Source organism: Pleurodeles waltl, chromosome 1_2, assembly GCF_031143425.1.
Source record: "Pleurodeles waltl isolate 20211129_DDA chromosome 1_2, aPleWal1.hap1.20221129, whole genome shotgun sequence".
NCBI classification, from domain to species: Eukaryota; Metazoa; Chordata; class Amphibia; order Caudata; family Salamandridae; genus Pleurodeles; species Pleurodeles waltl.
Window position 1 is genome coordinate 50,793,690 of NC_090437.1, and position 20,713 is coordinate 50,814,402.

General features: G+C 43.1%; 1 protein-coding gene across 3 annotated transcripts in view; it reads left to right on the forward strand.

The window, feature by feature from the left end:
• The window catches only part of WDFY3 (WD repeat and FYVE domain containing 3), a 1,200,521-nt gene that overhangs the window by 448,658 nt on the left and 731,150 nt on the right, over nucleotides 1-20,713 (forward strand). For all 3 annotated transcript variants that reach the window (XM_069236246.1, XM_069236255.1, XM_069236264.1), the window contains exon 14: nucleotides 3,971-4,428. In XM_069236246.1, the coding sequence (XP_069092347.1) occupies nucleotides 3,971-4,428 (458 nt within the window). The remainder of the gene's footprint in view (nucleotides 1-3,970; nucleotides 4,429-20,713) is intronic.

Genomic DNA, 20,713 nt, shown 5'->3' on the forward strand with positions numbered 1-20,713 from the left:
AATTAACCTGAGCTCAACCCCCTAGTAGTTATGGCACAGAGTAGACCAGCTTGGAGTGGGGCAATGTGTAAAGTATGTGTGAAGTGCCAAAACAGTAGTAAAGTTGAAATGCAAAAAATCAAAACCCTAAATCAAAGTGGAAAAACCGAGTACTTTTTAATAAACACAATGAGACCAAAATTATAAGAATTCAGTCAAGGGAACTGGAGATAAGAAGTTTTAAAGTTTTAAGCAGGAATAGAGCCAAGAAGCATAAAGTGCTAGTGATGGTCAGTGGTAGACAGGAACCTAGATGCAATTTGATGCTGACTGTGATGGAACGCAGGTTGGATACACCAACCAGGTTTGTCCCGATCAGATATTTTACCTTCTGACTTTAGTACTTTCAGTCCCAATCCACCACAGGAGTACATTTCTAAAGCCCCTGAGGACGGCAGAGGAGGCATTTAGAGGCTTGCAGGCTGTCAGGCAGAGGCCAAATAGCAAGGCACAGTCCAGGTTCAGTTGCCCACTGGTCAGCTGGGTGGTTGCAAGAAGAGGCGTCTTGTAGCTCATTGCGACCCTGCAGCTTTAACAGGAGGTCAGCCTTATGAGTCCACTTCTTAGTCGTAAGTACAAGAGAGAGCAGGTACAGTCCTACAATGCTCTTCTCAGTTAGAGGCAGTAAGTTTAGTCTTCTTCTGATCTCCCACAGTGCCAGAAGTGTTCAGAAGGGGGTACCCTACCAATCTCGGGCATTTTCAAGATGGTGAAAGTATTCAGCCATGCTACATTTGGGCACCGAGGGCTGGAATTGTGTGTGGAGAGTGTAGCATAGTAATCCTAATGTCCTTCCACATCTAACACTAAGGTCCAGTTTTGGGCAGTAACTGTACCTACAATAAACCCAGAAGGCAGTCTGATGGAATAAAAGTAGGGGTTTCCAGCAACCAGAGAGTGGCTACACAAGAAAAGTTTTGGCATCCTGTTTCCTTGCATTTCAACTGCGCCCTTAGTTTTATGAGTAAAAACCCAGAGACAAACTCTGGTAGAACAAAAGTAGGGACTTCAGCAACTAGACAGTGGATACACTAGAAATGTTTTGGCTTCTGTTTCCCTTCCTTTTAGGTGTGCCTCAAAGTGTTATATGTAAACCTTGCAGCTTGTCAAACAAGACTTGACACTGTAATAACCAAGAGGATGCTCACAACCCCTTCATGCATATTATTTCAGGTTCAGAGGAGTAATCTCTGCCAATTCATGTCAGCCTGTTTTGTCCTAGGAGGCAGTTTGCACTTTTTTCACACCGACTCAAATGCCAATTACTAGCTGTCAGAAGTGGGAGAGCAAATGCAAATTTAGCCTCCAGGAACACTAGGCAGGAAAAAGTTAACTTTCTAAAAGTAGCTTTTCCTTAATACTTTTTAAAATATATATAACTTCAACATTGAATTGAATATCAAGAACAGTTGTTTCATTATTTGTGTAGGTAGTTGTGTTCCTGAGATACAGTAATAGGATTTTTATTCTCTGCTCTCATGGATGTCCTTTAGGGGTTGCCACGGGTCGCAGCTGCGACCTCCGGCTTACCCTTTGTAACTCCTGGCACTGCCATTGCAACCCAGGCCTCAGAGGTGGCAAAATCAGTGTTAGGAACACAACAGCTCGTTCTTATCGATGTTGGTTGGGGCTCCACTGTGTTTTCTCTCAATATTTTTATCACACTAATACCGAATGATTCGTTATTCTCTATTAGAGTAATAAAAATTGAGTACAGTAAGCTAGCACATCGCCTTTTTTGGCAGCTGAGGTATGTAAAAGAAATGTTTAAATGTATGTTTTGTGAGTGCTTGCGGTGAGTGTGTTTATGAGAGAGAGAGAGTTTAAATGCGAATGTGTGTATGTGTAAGCATGTGTGAGTAAAACTGAAAGTCAAAGGGTGTATGGTGTCACTTCACTACCCCTCGGTGTAGGTCAAATAGTGTGAACAACATTGTTTGTACTTTAGAGAATATTTGTTGGTGTAAGAAGATAAAAGTTCTCTATGTGTGTTCCCAAAATTGTCATTTGTGCAATAATAACATGGTGTGACATTTTGTGAAAAACACTGGGGTCCACAATAGGGATTTTATTTGTGATGCATGTGATCTCATCAGTAATGTTAACAGTTGTATTATTTGTGGTATCATTAGTCATGCCTTATGCCTTTTGAGGTCATGTGCAGTGCAAGGTAGGGCTGCAAGTTATGATTTGCAGAACTAGCTTTTAACTGGCCAGTGGGATTTGTTGGTTATGAATCCGTAACCATAACTTCATTTTATCCTTTTTTTTGTCCCGGCGATATATAGGTACACATACATACACAGTTGGCTTTGGTGACTAGTTAGCTTTAGTGACCGTAGTTATGGTTAAGTCTTAATGTCCATTAAAAAGACAGTTTCTGACTTGCTAATAACTTTAGGACTGTTTGACAAATGTGTACGAAGTGTGTCACCATTTCTTTGCATTAGACAAAGTTTCTGCATATTAAGTTTTATGCAACCTCTTCCAGGGGTGGAAAATAAATGGAATGGTTAAAGAATAAGTGTTTTATATTTTAGCGCCCAAAATATGTTTTTGCTCGGTGCTGTAGCAAAAATTCCTAGTAAGATAGTTTGGACAGTTATCTATGAAATCATACAAAACAAAATATATTTTGATATATTTACAAGTGAAATAATATTGTAGTGCTGTTAGGCAGTGTTCGGACACAGTGAAATGCAGGGAGTGAGCGTCTCTGACCCTAAACCCAAGATCATATGAGACCTCTACTACCCTGTGTCCCAGCAAGTTTCCCAAATATCCGCCGATTCCCACCTGATCACATTGTCTAAATTTAGACAGGCAAAAGTCTACTTGTGATGAGCACGCTTTCACTATCCCAGCTGCAATAACGATGGGTCAGACAGTGGTGTAATTGCATTAGCTTTAGAACACTCAACTCTTGCAAATTAACCTTGCCAACCCGCAGAAAATGAATGGTGAGCAGATGCTCCCACCTGGATGATTATCATGCCTATGGGAATGATCATGAGGCCTTGTGTTTTCGACAGCCTTTGCGACTTAGCAGTAGGCTGACCTACTGAAAAACAGTGATCACCACTTTAGTATTCTAGGCCGAGTTGTCCATGATGCTTCCACTTCTCCATAGTATAACAATGGGCAGAATACAGATGATAGTTTAAGATGTCTGCACCATCCCTCGAATTTCGTAGAAGTTTGGTGAGAGCAATACATTGTTTCAGTTTTGGTAGACATTTTGAGTAATTCATAATTCCAAGAAGAACATGCATCAAAGTGAATTAAGTGGCTTACAATTTAAAAACATACCCTACATCTGTTGTTCTTTCTTTTGGACACCCAGAGGCATTAAATATTGCGAAAATGGCCATATCGAGAGAAGGAACTCTTTTTGTTTCTGTTTTTTAAGATTTGTTTTTCTTTTTTAAGATTTGTTTTTCTTTTTGTTTTGTTTAGCATGAACTGAAACTAATTTAGGAAACCCCAGTTTCCCGCTTCCTCAGTACTCCATTAAGTCCTCCTAAATTGTATTATGTACAGAGCAAAAAAAAAGTGTAGGAAGAATTGTGGGACAGTTAGTTAAGACTCCTGCAGTTCTTTGGAGGAACCGTAAAGCAGACTGCATATTGGGTACGAGGGAGAATATGATGCATATATAATAGAATACCGGAAGAGCACTTCCAGTGAGCCTTGTGCCGACATTAATGGGTTCGGTGCTTTCCCTTAAGCCCATAGGTGCATTTCTTTTGCAGTCGTTATGTTTATGTTTGATATTGTTCTGTGAGTGTGTATTTCCTAGAGATACACACAACATAACATCAGTCGGGCTGTACGCAGCCATTTGCTCTTTCTTTTCATTTGTACGCACTTTGGATGCGCCTTTTGCTGACTGTTGCTCACTCTTTCTCTGTTTGCTCTTGATCGTGTCTAGGCCTTGTTGTCTGTGCTCCGGGAGAGTCATCGTACCAGGACAGTCTTCAGAAAAGTAGGAGGATTTGTGTATGTCACTTCGCTCTTAGTAGCAATGGAGAGGTCCCTGAACTTCCTACCCAAGAACGGATGGGAAAGAGTAAACCAGAATCAAGTGTTTGAACTGCTTCGGACTGTGTTTCACACACTCGCCATGGCCATGCGCTATGAGCCGGCCAACTCGCACTTCTTCAAGACGGAGATCCAGTACGAGAAGCTTGCCGATGCAGTGCGGTTACTTGGGTGCTTTTCGGACACTAAGAAGATCCCACCCTCGTCCGTGTCCCCCTCCAACACGCACCCGTTTCAGAGACTGCTGGAAGATGACTCTTTATGCATTGATACAGTCCCTCCCACGCTGCGGCACTGCAGTAAACTTTTTGTATACCTCTACAAGGTGGCCACAGATTCCTTCGACAGGTATGTGCTTAGCTTCTGTTTTAATTGTGAGACCGCGAAATGACAAAGTACACCACGTGTTATCTTGCTCTTTGGCTTAAGATGGAATGTTGCCACAGTAACAATTTTGTATATGTATTTTTCATTTAGGCATCTTGTTATTGTATATGTAGCTGACGGCGAAAGCCCAAAACAACTTACAGAATATTGTATTTTTGTGGCCACACATTTGACCCTGCCGCAACGCTCACTGCCCCTGCCCCCACTGCGCGCAGGATCACAGTTCCCTTACCTTTTTTTGAATGCACTTCGACCACTAACTCTTGGCTTCACATTAGTGTTGTGATGTCGGTCAGTAGCAGGGCACATTTCACGTGATGCGATTATGGAGAAAACTAAAGGCCAGGTAAACATTCTTTACCAATCGAAACATTTGGAATCCATACGGTATCCTTTTGTTGCCTTTTGGTAGTTATTCTGTGTGGTCATTTGCTTTAACGTTTTTTTGATGTTAGCTGTCTCTCATAGGGTCCCATCTTTCATGCATACATTCTAAAACTAAATTGTGTGAAAAAGACAAAAAAGTGTTATTCAGAGGAAATCTTGGGGTGCTCCTATTGAAACCCCGTTTTGTTAGAACCGTGTTTTTACCATGTGTTTTGGATGTGAAAATTTGATAGTAAATTTATTTGTAAATAGCAAGGACTGGTATGATTATCTGAGCACATTTCCCTCTGTTAAATTAAATGGCACTTAGTGGGTCACCTCATAAACTACTCCCTTCTAATTTGCTTTTTTTTTTAGCTGAACAAGACAATGTTGATTCTGTTTTCTTTTGAGGAATTCCAGAGTTTTAGGTAGTTGGTTTGGGGGCAGTGTTTTATGCCTCCGATTCATAACATCCAAAATCTCCCAGAGGCCGTTTCTTTATGAAAGTTTAAATTATTTAAAAGAAGATTGAAAATCTATCTTTAATTCAGTTTATCAATATATATATATATATTTATATATATTTTATATTCTGGTTTTACTGCATTTTCTTGAACAATTGCATTTTTCAGAGTTCGCAGCCGGTCGTCTCAAATTGTGGCATACACAAACGTCTGGCTGTCATACAATATGTTGTATGCTGGTTGGTTGAGGGGCTCCCAGTAGCTTTTAATTTTAACTTTCATCCGCATTCACTCAGAGGGGGTTGTTCTTGCTGTTTGAAGATTGCCATGTGCTCTTTTTGAAGATTGCCATGTGCTCTTTTTGAAGATTGCAAACTATGTAGCAAAGATGAGCAAATATAGGTTTCAGACTCATAAAAGGACATTGCTCCGATATTTGTGGTGATTGATGGTTGTTAATCGCTATATTTTGACATTAAAAAGATACTTTGTGTAATTAAACAGACCCTCTAAAAGGAAACCAGATTTATAGTTCATAATTGTAAATTATTGCCACCTTTACTGTAACGTGAGGCTACTGTTAGTTTTCTTAGCAGTAACGCTTCGGTATAATTGAGGGTGGGTGAAATGATGTTCCTTAGCATTATGTAAATTTAACCTCTTGCTTATTCACAGAACGTATGGTACACCTACTGCATGCATCTCATTGTTGTCTCTGCAGATCAATATCACTGAAACAGGAGCTCTCGTGCACGAATCTACTGGACACTCAAAAGTTGTTTATCTGATAGAGACTTCTAGTTGTATATTCCTTACCTTAGAATTTCCCCCAGGCGTCAGACTGGATCCAGAGATTTCTTTCTTCGAGCAATACCCCTGCGCGTTTGTAGGTGGCGTCGGTCGACTCCATGGGCATCGTTGGCATTGTAGTCGCAGTGATGATGTCGGGAGTAGTACATAGACACCACCTCAGTGCAGTGGCGTCAGTTCTTTTCTTTCTGCGCCATGCGCTGATCCGGAGAGAGCTACCCTTGGTCACTTTTTGACCAACTTCGACTCTTTTGTCGACTTTTTGTGTGTTTTTGGTGCATCGAGGGATGTCCCCAAAGACCGGCTTCAAACCGTGCAATGACTGTCACCGCATGATGTCGGTGACGGATCCGCATCGGGTCTGTGTGTGGTGCCTGGAGCGCGACCACAATCCTGAGTCGTGCTCCGAGTGCCAAGCCATGCATCCAAAGCCCTTGAGGGAGCGAGCAGTCCCTCAAGCTTAGGGTGGCCCGGCGCTTGACTTCATGTAAGTTCTGTTCTCGATCGAGGAGAAGGTCTCGAGACTGGTCGCAGAGCCACCACCACTCTTCTTCCTTGAAGTCTTCGGGTCAAGGTAAGAAGAAGAAGTCGAAGAGATTTTGTCACCCTTCGACTTAGCCCCGTTGCTCGGCTGATGTGACGCGGGAGGGGCATCGATGCTCGAGTCCTCTGTCTTCAGAGCCTGCTTCTGGGTCCACTCTGCGCCTCCCCGAGTATCTGGGAGCCGGGGTGACCCCTGCCCAATTAAAGGAGTTTTGAGGCCATGCGCCTCATTTTTGGGCAGCCCAACCCTGACACGGCGCCTTCAGGCCCAAAGGGTTTGGTCGGTGGGCCTTTGTGTTCTGCGCCGGTGGCTCCGGCCACCGAAGTCCCCTCCGGATCCGCTCTCAGGTCCGCGCCAACGCAGGTCGTAGCATTGAGAGCTTCCCCGGTGCTGGTTTGATTGTCAACTCTAAACGTCGGTGGTGCCCACCATTGACATCTACCCAATCCTGATCCCCGATTACTTCAAGTTGGACCGGCAGCGGCTGACGCTGCCTCCTTCTTCGGGGCCTATTCACCTCAGGTTGGATTCCGACCCTTATTCTTAGGAGTTCAAATTCGGGGAAGAATTAGAAGTGGTCCCTGGACCCTTATTATTACCAGGATGACCCTATTTTGAACTGGGCACAGGAGTTTGGCGAGGCCAGTCGTCTGGGTACCTCTCCAGACACTGGCATGCTGTCTCCTCCTATCGTGGCTAGGGCAGAGGGGGCAATTATTCCATGGTGGACAGTGGAGCGGTTGAGGTCTTAGGCCTTGACCTGCCTACTGTTCAGGTCAGGTCTAATCTCCTGACGGAGGTGCTTCAACCAGGGACTTCCCCATCGAAGTCTCTTCTTTCAATCAGTGAAGCCCTCACCATTGTCCTTTTGGGAACTTGGTCCAGACCAAACACAGGGGCTCCTGTGAACAGGACTATCGCACACCGCCATCGGCCCGCCCCGGACGACCCCAATTCCTGTCCCAACACCCCACGCCTGAGAGCCTTGTTATCCAGGCATCCTTATCCTCTGGTGCATTCCCTTCCGCACTTCCGGATAGGGAATCAAAAAGGCTGGAACAATTTAGGAAGAAGACGTTTTCTTCCTCCAGTCCTGTGCTGTGGTCAGTGAACAGCGCATGCCATTTGGGCTGCTATACCCCCTCTCTCTGGGATACGGCCGCGCAAGTTCTGCCACAGCTACCGGAGGAGGCCTGTGCTATCGTTTCCCAAGCTGTCACCGATGTGAGAGACGCGGCAAAATTCACTATCAGATCTGGGCTGGAGACGACTGACTCTCTAGGTAGATCGGTTGTGACAACGGTGGCCTTGAGGCGCCACACCTGGTTAAGTACATCTGGTTTCTCAGATGATGTCCAACAGATTCTTATGGACATACCTTTTGACGGCTCCCGTCTCTTTAGAGTCAAAGCAGACTCGGCTTTGGAGTTGTTCAAGAACTCCAGGACTGCGGCTCAGTCCCTCGGCATTTCCACTGCCCCTCATCTCCAACTAACAGTCTGCTTTTTGCCCCACGGAAGGGGCTCCCTCTCGTGTCCCTTTCCCAGCCACCGTGCGACCCATACTGTTCAGCTGCTACGTGGCAGGGGACACAGAATCCCACGTGGTCATGGGACAGGGAACCAGAGTCTGCCCAGTCCACCCCTGCTGCAGCCTCCAAACCCTACTAGTCCTGCAGTGGTGGCTTTCGAATCCGCATTGGGTCAGCGGCAGATCCCTCTCCCTTTCCCAACCAGATCTGTCCATAGTAACGGACTGATCACTTCTGGGATAGGGTGGCCACATGGGAGAGGGGGAGATCAGAGGCCTCTGGTCTCGGGTGGAGTCTGGGCTCCATATCAATCGTTATGGAGCTCCGGCCGATCAGGCTTGCACTGAAAACATTTCTTCCCTCTCTCAAAGGGAAAGTAGTGCAAGAGTTCACAGACAACACTACTGCCCTATGGTACTGCAACAAACAGGGTGATCTGTTCGCCTCCGCAGAGCACGTGCAATGTCAGCTGTTTTGCACAATGGTGTTTCCAAAGCAGCACTCGCTCAGAGATGCTTTTTGTCTCAAGTGGAACTCCGTCCTTCTTTGCGCCTATACCACTTCTGCCCAGAGTTCTCAAGAAGATCAGGAATGACCGGGCCCAAGTCATCTTGGTGGCTCCGGACTAGGCATGGAGAGTGTGGTATCCAGAGCTTTTGAGCATGGCCACCGATCCTCCACTCCAGGTGCTCCTTCGGGAGGATCTTCTGTCACAGCAGCAGGGGACAGTTCTCCACTCAAACCTGTCCAATCTCCGCCTTCATGTGTACAGATTGAGCGGCCGGCAGTTGACTGCTTTTGACCATCCACCCGAAGTCTGTGATGTTATCTTGGCAGCCAGGCGTCCTTCCACCAAAACAGTATTCACCTGTCGTTGGCATAAATTTGTGGCATGATGTACCCACAAATCTGTTGAGCCCCTCTCTGCTCCTCTATCTGAAGTTCTTTTGTTCATTCTATTTTTAGCCCAGCAGGGTTCTGCTTTGAGCATCCTTAAAGGTTATTTCAGCCTTTCTTAGGTTGCCTGATCAGCCTTCACTCTTTAAGTCTCCTATTGTAAGTCAGTGTCTTTAAGGTTTCACCCGTTTGTTTCCTCCCACTCCATTTATCATGCCTCAGTGGGACCTCAATCTTGTACTTACTTACTTAATGTGTACTCCCTTTGAGCCGATGCACAATTGTCCCTTATGGATCCTTACTTTCAAAACTGCTTTTCTTGCTGCCATCACTTCTGCTCACACAGTGAGTGAGCTTCAGGCTCTTTCTTCTAAGCCTCCATTTCTGTCTGTGCACCCTGACAAAGTGGTGTTACCACTAAGGCTTTCTTCCTTCCCAAAGTGGTTACACCTTTTCATGTAGGCAAGTCCATCACCTTGCCTACTTTTTACGCACCTGCACATCCTTCTCATGAGGCGAGACTTCACCGTCTGGATCCTTGCTTACGTTCAGTAATGGTATATCTGGTAGAGACATATTCTAGTTGCAGATTCCTTACTGACCCTCTCGTCCTCCCTTTCGAACTGATTTCTAGGGACATGGCTTCCCCATTCAGCACCTTAGTTCTGTGTCACTGCGCTGAGGCTGCGTCTGTGTACTACTCCCAACGTCATCACGGTGAATATGATGCCTGCGGAGCCGACCGACGCCACCTACTGACGCGTAAGGGTATTGCTCAAAGAAAAAAATCTCCAGATCCAGTCTGGGGGAAAATTCTAAGGTAAGGAATCTGTAACTAGAATATGTCTCTACCAGATATATTGTTACCGAAGATAAGTAACTTGTATGTTAACAACACTTTATTGAAGGTTTGTGATACAGACACTTTTGGCAGATAAATTCTACAGCCCCTCGTAGGGGACAGGATAAAGACAGCTGTACAGTCCACAGTCTTCCATTGCACCTTTTTACATGTTATGACAGGCCCACTCCGTCTAACCCATAATGCACCCACCACGTTCCACATATTTTGGTGCGCTTCTTGAGACACCACGTGCTAAATAGATTGGGTCCTCCGGTTTTGCACAACGGTCCATTCTTGCCCTCCATTATATCAGAGGGGTGTGTGTGGGGTGGAGGGGGGTGGAAGAGGGGAAATGTGTCTCCAAGTATTTATATATGTCTTGTTTCACAATCTGTGACCCAAGCTCTACAAAGATTCAGTCGCCCCTTAGGGTCCAGTAGATCAGTGGTTCCCATCCACTGGACTTCTGTGGACCCCCACGTTATTATTGGAACCCTGTGACCCCCACTGAATCATTATTGGAATCTGGGGACCTAATTTGTTAATATTTAAAAAGAAATTCTAAGCAGTCACCGAACCCCTGAGGAGGCTTCACGGACGCGCAGGGGTCCCCGTACCACAGGTTGGGAAACCACTGTACTAGATCATCAAGAATACTCAACTGAGCGGTTTTGGCAAGGCCACAATTGTGCATCCCAGTCCATTTAACAGCATCTTAAATATTCTGGACCAGTAGCAGTAGATGAGCTGGGATCCCAAAACCACATGGTAAAAGTCGTCTCTCCCCTCTGGGCACTTAAAACAGGTTGGTTTGGACAACCTTTGGGCTCTCCACAATTTCTGGGATGTGAGATAAGTGTAGTAATTGCACAGGCAAACTTTGTGTGTCAGTCAGGCAGTCAAGGCTATGTCCTAAAAACATCCCCACTAAATATATTTCTCAAGCTTGGTGTCCTGCGGGATCTATCAGTGACTCTGAATAAAGTCTCACACAGTAGACTATGAGTTCTTCTCTGGTTTTATGCTCAGATGTTAACTGCTGCTACACAGGACTCCAGCTTTGGGTGTCCACTGTGACTACAGAGAAAAAATGTATAGTAAGTAATCAATTTTATTGTACAGTTAGCTAAAACCTTAACAATAAAAGGTAATACAAACTTGTTTGTACAAATACAGTTTGGGATCGTACAACACAAAACTTACAATCCAATTCAATTTTGTAGTATTGTCATAAAATAATATTGTAATCAGATAGTGCAAAAATGCCTTATTGCCAAACACAGTTGTAGGGAAGTACAGAGATAAAGGAAAAAGGGTTGTGCCTAGAGCTACTGATTGTTAGAGGAGGTGAGCTGTTGTCCCGCGAGCCTTAGAAATTTCGTAGATCCACAGTTCAACATTGGATTCATAGCGTTTAGACTTCCAATAACCACCTTCCTACATGACCGGATCCCTCGTTGAATAAAGCGGGGGGCTGCAACAATAATCTCAGTTCTTGAAGGAAGGCTGGGCAAAGACATACAATATGCATTATGTTTTCTTCTCCAGAGTTGCACAGTCCTTACTGGGCCTTTGTCTGACCTTACCGAAGGCTGCAGACTCTGAAGGGTTCCACACTGTTGGTCACTGGACAACCTAGTTGGGTTATTTTGATACTGCCCTTTACTGCTTGTAACATAATGGAAATTGAAATAGTCCAGGACCAATCAGTCCCTAATTCTGTGTATTCTCAATTGGTATGTCATTTCAAAATAGAATCTCTTTTTGACTCAATCTGGCAATAATAAGATTCTTCTTTTTTATGTCTGGATTGGCAGTGCTGCTGTCTGCTGACTTGTTACCAATTCTTTAAACTATACATTGAGAGGTCTTTGTCTCCGCCTAGAGAAGTATTTTTATCTCATCGTATGCCATTGGGTGTTTAGCATTTCATTCCACCTCTCTTGCAGTGCAATGCATGAGAGACTTTTTTACTATCTCAAAAGTTGTCTGAATTATGCCATACTAAATTATACCACATATTTGTATACAGAAAACAGTTGTTTTTTGTTTTGTTTTTATACTGCAGCAAGTAGTTTTAGTGTTGTATTTAAGACTCCAAATGCATGCTAGACTATTGGCTCTGCCAATACTTTTTTGGTGGGAGGGTGCAAAAAAGATGCAGAGCATGGTTGAAAGGACCCTTTAGTTTTCATGTCCTTTGTCATAGAGGATATGATGCCCTTTAATTTCAACCCACATCATAAAACCTTTAGAGGCATATAAGAGGAATTTTCCAAGGGAAAGAAGACTACAGTAATATTCGTGACCACGTAGATCCTACTTTCATAGTTAGGACTTTTGATGGTGTGGGCCTATGTGCAAATATTCCCTAAACCATGATTACTGATTTGGGGGACTCTGGACCATCTTCTTTCATGTAAAGGTTTTATTCTTGGTCATCAGCCTTCACTAAGACGTTCATGCACGCTACCCCCTCTTTCTCATGCACTCATAGTAACACACCCACGCACATTTATCATCTGGCTTATTTAGGAGCCATATGGAAAGGGCCTCTGCAGGGGGTTTAACCAGCATGGCAGACTTGTGAAGTTACTAAACTATGTAAAACATCCTGTTAACTCTTTCGGTCAAAATGGCCCAGGGTGCCTGAAGGACACATCAGTACTTGTACATGGATATTGTAAGGGTAAATGGTATATATGTAATCACATTAGACTGTAACATTAGTCAAAACTCTGAAGGATTGAAAGACAACTTTTTAATGGCACTTACAGGGCTCTTCCACAAGCTCTTTTAGTAAATGAAGTGGTAAATGTTACACTTAAGCATATTAGGTCAGTGCCATTTGGGAAAGCGTTATCCATTTTAATTTTAACCATGCCTTTAAATGGGTGGGAAAAATTTAAAAGAAAAAAATGTTTTCAAATGTAGTCTTTGAATGTTACCAGAGAGTAGTTTCTGTTGGTGTTCTCCGCCCAGGCAGATACAAACGAGGGAGAAGAATGATTGATCTTTTTCCCTCTGAGAGAGCTAACATTCTTGTCAACATTCCAAATGAACTAGGAGTTCCCAAGATGCAGAATTTAGAATGTAAGGAAGACTGTTAGATTTTAAAGGGAGTTTATACCAAACTTAGGGCCTGATTTTGATAGTGACGGACAGGTCACTCTATCACAACAGTGACCGATATCACAACTGCCCAAATCTAAATCCCTTTGAGAAAAAAAAAACTTGCAATGGGAACAGATTAAATAGACAAACTATCACTGATGCATGACCTTAGTTTGAGCCATACATCATGCCCTCAAAACAGGAATCGTAGACCAATAACACCAATAGTCAACATCATGGCCGTGACAAAGTTTGAGGCCAGATGACCAGTACAGAACACTATGGCAATTGTATGGTGCAATGACACCTTCACCTTTCAGTGGTGGGCTTACAAAAAGTTATATTACCAATGATGAATTTTGCTTTGTTGTGCCATATTTTTTTAGTACTATCCCCAACTTGTGAGAACGTCCCATCACCCTAGACAGAGATAGGCTGTTGGAGCAGGAGTTCTAACAAGATCCTTAAAATCTTTTTGTCTTTACAATACTTTCCCACTACAAATTAACAACATGTTTAATTATAAATGATTTTGAGATTACGTATTTTTGTAATTCCAATAAAACACTCGGAAGCCAAAGATGTGTTTATGGTAAACAAAGTAAGTATACAAATCAATGACTGTTTGGTGAACATTAGTAAAGTAATTGGGTATTAGCTAACATTTGTAAATGGTTTCTTGTTTGAGGCAACAAAAGGGCAGATGTGCCAGGAAGAGATTGAAGTGGGCAGGATCAGAGGGGCACGATTAGTCCATATATTTTTTGATTTATGAAAAAACGTTCCCCTACTTTTAGTAAAAAGACCATCCTGGGATGGTTAATTCTGATACTTTAAATGCTGTTGATGAAGTACCCTTTAGTGAGACTTAAGGGAGTCTCCTGTGCTGTGAAACCGAAGCGGAGCAGACAGATAAACAAGCTTCCTGCCAGGGTACCAGCTTGCCTGAAAGAAATGCAAATATGTGCAAAAGGTTGGTCTGCAAATGTAAAGGATGCTTGGGAGCCGGTACTGGCCTTAATTGATTGACTCAAGATTTGTAATGACAAAGATTTATTCTTTTTGAGTGGTAGTGCAAAGAGTTAACAAATGAGCTATGAAGTGCGTTTTGTTATTTATATAGCACTTTTGAACCCTGAAAGTGTTGAAGGGACAGAAATGAAAAACAAAATTGCATTAGGTACAGTTTGGGTATCACTAATATCTATATTTTGGAAGCACCATTTTATCTTAAACTGTTTTGCATATTTTGTAGCAGCCTAAATAATGACTTGCATATTCACAGTGCTTTCTGTCACAGGCTGTCACCTTGTAGCACCGAAAGTACACAAGTCATTGCTTTCCACTGCACCACCAAGATTTAATTTTGTGGCTTTCTGGTTACACACAGACCTCTGCACTGCATTAGCTAAGAGAGGTTTCATAATGATCTATAGTGCATTTCCCACTGAGTAACAACTTCTTTATTTTTTATTTAAGCTGCACATTATTTTATATCTAGCTACCTGAGGGTAAAAGACAAAAAAAATACAGAATATATTGTTTTTTTTGTTTTTGTTTTAGCAACCCTTGACCCAACCTCCATGCTCACTACCCCCCTCTCCCCGCATGCAGCATCACTGTTCCTGTACTTTTTTTTTTTTTTTATGCACTTCGACTGCTGGTGTCAGGATGAGCTCTGAATTATGAATACATTAAAACCAAACTTGATTCCTAGTAGCTTTACCTCATTACCCTGAAATTGTAACAGAAAGCCCTCACATGTATTATAACAGGTGTCTAATCGAGAAATGTGATACAAAAGATAAATAATGTATATCTTAGGTAGCATCAAGGAGTTCGTAATGGAAATGTATCACAAATTATCAATGATTGAGCTTAAAAACAAGGGCTTTAAGTTTATCTTTACAAAGGATGATATCTTTATGAGGGATTGCTGATCAGGAAACAATTTAATGTTTTACATATTTCATGTTCTACTTCAGAACACCAATTACTTCAATATTGTGTATAATTGTAATTACTTTACCACAAACGTAACAAGTAGAAGTGCAGGTTGAAAAGCCCAACAGTGTTTGGACAGAAAAAATGTTAGCTCCTTCTGAAATCAAACCGCACCTATCCGAAGCATTCTCCCATTGCCCTTTCTCCTTGGGTTCGCAAATTGCTCTTTAGGTCAGCCACTCAAGTGCTGCCTAAGAGGCAGTTGATGGATATGCATACACATCACTTGAAAGTTAGATCTGGTCATCCTGCGGTTTCAAGCGGGCACTATTTCCTATTTTGTGAATGCATTGAAGTGATTTGAACCAAAACTTGGATTAAACTTTTTGGGTCTGCAGGACTGTTCCTTAACACACATTGGCAAAAAAAAAGTTTTGGTGTGAAAGGTATGAAGATGTGTTGTCATGCTTTGTAAACTTGTGTACCAGTAGATGGTACTATTTATTGTGTGTAATCTCAATTTTGGCAGCAGGGAATTGAACTCTAGGGTCTGAAATCCAGTGTCCTCACATATGCAGGTATACTGTATTTGGTAGGATGTGCAAAAAGCTACTTCATCTGCTCTAGAGGGTGCTATACTTTTAATGGGACTGTTACAAGACTACTCAGCAAGGCACCCACAGTTTGAATAGGACAGAGCCAAGACTTCTCAGCATTGATACTGTGCTTTTATTCAGACAGTGTTAGCAGAGATTCCGCCTTGCAGTAAAACTTTGTAGCATGGCTGCCAAACCTTTAATCTGACATAATTAGAACTTCTTAGCTGCTACATGTTTAATGGATCAGTTGTTTGCCCTATGAGCTGCGTAAGTGAGACTGTATGGGGACTTCTCAGAAGAGTTACTATTCATTTAATGGCCATTACCTGCAATTTACAGCAGTGCTGTTATCTTCATAGCAACAGTGCAAGCTCTTCTGGGCAGGGAATACCATGTTTTTAATAGGACAGTTCTAGAGCATCTCAGCAGGTCTAGATTTTAAGTGGTGCATTATTAACACCCACAGCAGTGCTGCCGTCATTTGAATGGGTTAGCACTGACTCTTATCAGAAGGAACGCTGTACACTTAGGACTGCATTAGAACTTCTCATCATGGCTACAATGCTTCTATAATGAGGGTCAAGACGTCTGAGCAGAGATTACGTAATCTTAATGTAAAAGTGCTCCAATTTTTCAGCTGGACTGTTATATTTTTTATTCTTACATTGGAGAACATCTGAGAATGGTTACTGTACCTAAAAAAAAAATATATATTTATCATTTTCCACAATAACAAACAACACTGCATATATCAGAAGTGTACACAGGCTCTCACATCATCATAAAATAAACAGTCACCATCAATAAAAGGAATATCTATAACAATCGAGTGTAGGCGAGAAAGGAAGCAACATATTAAGAAAAACAGTGCATTGTGGTATAAATGTACATATACTTATATGGAAAGAAAACATAGGCTGTGTGCAAGTCTGTGAGTCATGTAGCAGTCAGCCAGTTCACTTCTTGGTGTCACTGCCGACTTCTTAGGTCCATTGGTAATAGGTAGTCTCAAAGGGTCAGCCAAATGTCCTTAGGCCTGGAAGTTAGTGGCTGCAAGGAGGCATAAGGTATGCTGGTATTCAACGTTGGCCAGCAGCGCCATGGCTGTTAAGCGTTGTAGACCCGGACTTATGGGTTTAACATATCCAAGTAATGCCATCAGCTGGTCAGGGACAACTATGTGGCCTATAATAGTGGAGATCAAAGCAAAGATTGCCCCCAAGAATGTATTAATAACGTTGCAATTACAGGCCAAGTGTTAAAAATCAATATGATCTGCCGCCCATTTGGTTAAATTGATGAGACCTTGTGGGATCCAGCCAGGCTAGCGCCTTGGCGTCGTGTAGGCACGGTTTAAATATTTGTAATGAAGCAATTAATACTTATGATTGTTAGAGACTAATTTGTTCTGCATGCAGCAGTAGCACCAGGTGTTGCCTGGAATAGAATGACCCAGGTCATGTTCCAAGGCGATCCTGGATTGTTCTGTGCCTGTTGCTCACAGGGATATTTAGGTGTGGTAAAGTCAGGATACGAATCTGCTACTTTCAGGAGGGTGGATATCACTAAAGTCAGAGTGGGGAAAATCAACAGGTTCCACAGGGTATGTGGGAAGTGTGTCACGCAGGGTACTATGCAATCGGTGGAAGATAAAGGCATCCATTGTTGTCGAGTTGGCTTGGAGGGGAGTTCAAGGAGGAGCGGGCGATCACTGTGCCATTTGCAGAGAGGTCACCAAAGGTACGCAGGTCATGAACTGCGAGGGAGTACTGTACCAGCTTCTTTACTCCACTTTTAATAATGCTATTTCTAGTCTCAGAGACTCCTATTGATATGGGTATGGCAGGTGGACTTCTTGCACATAGATAATAGCATGGTGTACACAAGGTAGCTCAGGGCAAGCTTCTCATACACATAATAGCTGCAATGCATGCTTCTCACACAAACATGTTAACACTTTGCTTTGTGCAAATTTGCAACCCATAAAACGCTATCTGATTAATTGAAATTTACAACTGAGGCTAGTAACCAACTCAGTATATTTAAATAAGATGACACACATTAGCTTTCACAAAGAAGTCACAGAATGGTTATGTTTCAAACCATAAAGGTTTATTGAAGGTTAAATGTTTACAGCAGGCAAAATAACCACATTAGTGCCAATCAGTAATTAGTATCTGAATGCTTTTGTCAATATGAAGTTCAAGTCAATCAAAGTCATTAAGTAAGACAGCGTATGATTATAGAGTCGCCTCCCAAGGAAAGCTAAGTAAAATCAATTCTCCCATAAAGAGAGTACCCTACTCTGCTCTTGGCGGTCTCGAAAGTGGACAAAGCATTCCTGAACTATAACCTGGTCTGCACTAGCTTAAATTACACAATTCTAACATATTCTACACCTACACATAGTTCACATGAAACACACTAATCAGGTTAAAGTATAGATATACAATCTCAAGCTCATTAGTTCCTCAGGATTCTCCATAATTCAGTTTCTCAAAGCATTCCTCAAATGTATAATTGTCTGCAACAAAACAGGATACATTGGACCAGCCTGTACTCTGCAGTATTGCTTGTACTCTATGTACTGTTGTTATCAGTATGGCAGTCATCACGTAAAAGAGAACATTGCACATGGGAAAGAATGCAAAAACACATTGTGGTTGTTCATTGAGACTTCAGCTGCTCCTAGAAATAAACATGCACGTATCAAAATACAAGATGGCACCTATATAGCCATTTTAAGGAAAGGCCTGTGTTATCTATGGTCAATCTAAATGTGAAAAATATACAGATAACAGCATGTGGTTGTTTACCTGTTAATGTTGATAAAATTCAAAATATTTAATAAGGGAAAACCCCTTTTCACACAGAACAGGTGCAACACAGTGCAAACTTTTTACACACACTCAAGTACTTCCGCACACAGCGGGTACAGTACAGATAGCTGAATTACTCCATCGAGACGTAGCGTGTAACATAATCTTAGCTCTCTATGATGGAATTTACTGCTATAGCCATATCCTGGTTACATAAAGTATTGTTTCACTTATGTGTATCTTAGATGTCTAACTCGCTTTATACCTATTAACGAGAAGAAACAGCATTTTTTAGTTGGTACTGTAGATTTTTTAAAGCTTTATAAACTTTAAAAAACAGCACCCCTTAGTGTTTAAGTTTAGTTCTTAGGTCGAAGCCTACTAGACATCACAGCACTTCACTCTACCCTACAGTACTCTATGCCACTTCACTCTACTGTGATACAGTCTACTCTGCCACTGCACCTCTGTAGTCAACTCTACTGCTCTCTACGCCACTCTACACCACTACATTCTACGATACTGCATTCTACTCCAGTCCACTTTACAACACTATACTCTGCACCAGTCTATGCCACTGAAATCTTTGCCACTCTTCTCTATGCCACTCTTCTCTATGCCACTCTACTCCACACCACTGCACTCTACTATGCACCACTCTAATCTACACCGTTGCATTCTACAACACTGCATTGTACACCGCTGAATTCTATGCCGCTGCACTCTACACCACTATACTGTATGCCACTATTCTCTGCAACACTCTACGCCAGTCCACTGTGTGCCACTGAACTCTACTTTACAGCACTCTTCTCTATGCCACTGCACTCTGTTCTGCACCACTGTAGTCAGCGCCACACTACTCTGTTCCAGTGCACTGTACACCACTCTGCACCATTGCACTCACTCTGACATTCCACTCTGCAAAACTGCACTCTACGCCACTGAACTCTGCACCACTGTACTCTGCATTTCTACTCTCTATGCCAGTGCACTCTATGCAACTTTACTCCACGCTACACCACTGTATGCCTCTGCACTCTATGCCTCTACACCACTGCACTTGGAGCCACTCTGTACCACTGCACTCTACACCACTGTACTCTACTATGCAACACTTTAATCTTTGTTGTTCCATGTATGATGTTGCTTTGTACGCTGCTGAATTCTATGCTGGTGCACTCTATACCACTATACTGTGCAACATTCTACGTAAATGCATTCCACACAAGTCCACTGTACGCCACTCCACATGACTCCACTATATGCCCCTCCAATACACAACACTCTATACCACTCAACTCTGCGACACTCCGCACCACTCTCCTCTACTCCACTAACTTTTAGCCATGCTGAACAGCAGCCACGCTGGTGTACAGCATGGCTAAAAAACACTTTGACAAAGCCAATAGCCCTTGCATAGGCAAGACCTATTGGCTTTGCCAACGCTAGTTATTTCTTTGTGTTCAGACAGCTATTCACCGACCAGCTGTGAAATGTGCAGCTTTCTGATCAGCCCTCTATTACCAAATATTTCAATTTGCACATTTCATTGCAGAGCAAATTAGTGTGTTCGATGGCATGTGTAGGTGCAGATACACATGCTGTGCACAGTCCGCCGTCTGGTGTTGGACTCGGAGTGTTATAAGTTGTTTTTCTTCGAAGAAGTCTTTTCGAGTCACAAGACCGAGGGACTCCTCCCCTTTCGGTTCCATTGCGCATGGGCGTCGACTCCATGTTAGATTTTTTTTTTTCCGCCATCGGGTTCGGACGTGTTCCTTTTCGCTCCGTGTTTCGGGTCGGAAAGTTAGTTAGAATCTCGGAAAAAATCATCGGTATTGTTTCGTTCGGTATCGGGTTAGTTAGCACAAATCGACACCGAATCTTGAAGAGCTCCGGTGGCCCTTCGGGGTAATTTCGATCCCCCGTCGGGGCCTGGTCGGCCCGACCGCGTGCGACTTCAAGACTGATGGACCGAACCCCGTTCCGCTTCTGTCCTAAATGCCATAGCAAATATCCGTATACGGATCAGCATCTGGTCTGTAACTTGTGCCTGTCCCCGTAGCACAAGGAGGATACGTGTGAAGCCTGTCGAGTGTTTCGGTCGAGGAAGACGCTCAGAGACCGAAGAGCCAGAAGATTGCAAATGGCGTCCACGCCGACAGGACAACATCGGTTCGAGGACGAAGAGGAAGCGTTCTCCATCCCCGAGTCGGATTCGGGGGAATCCGACGCCGAAGACATAACAACCGTGAGTAAGACGTCGAAAATTAGGACTCACGAAAAGTCCACAAAAGCCCAGGGGACGCCA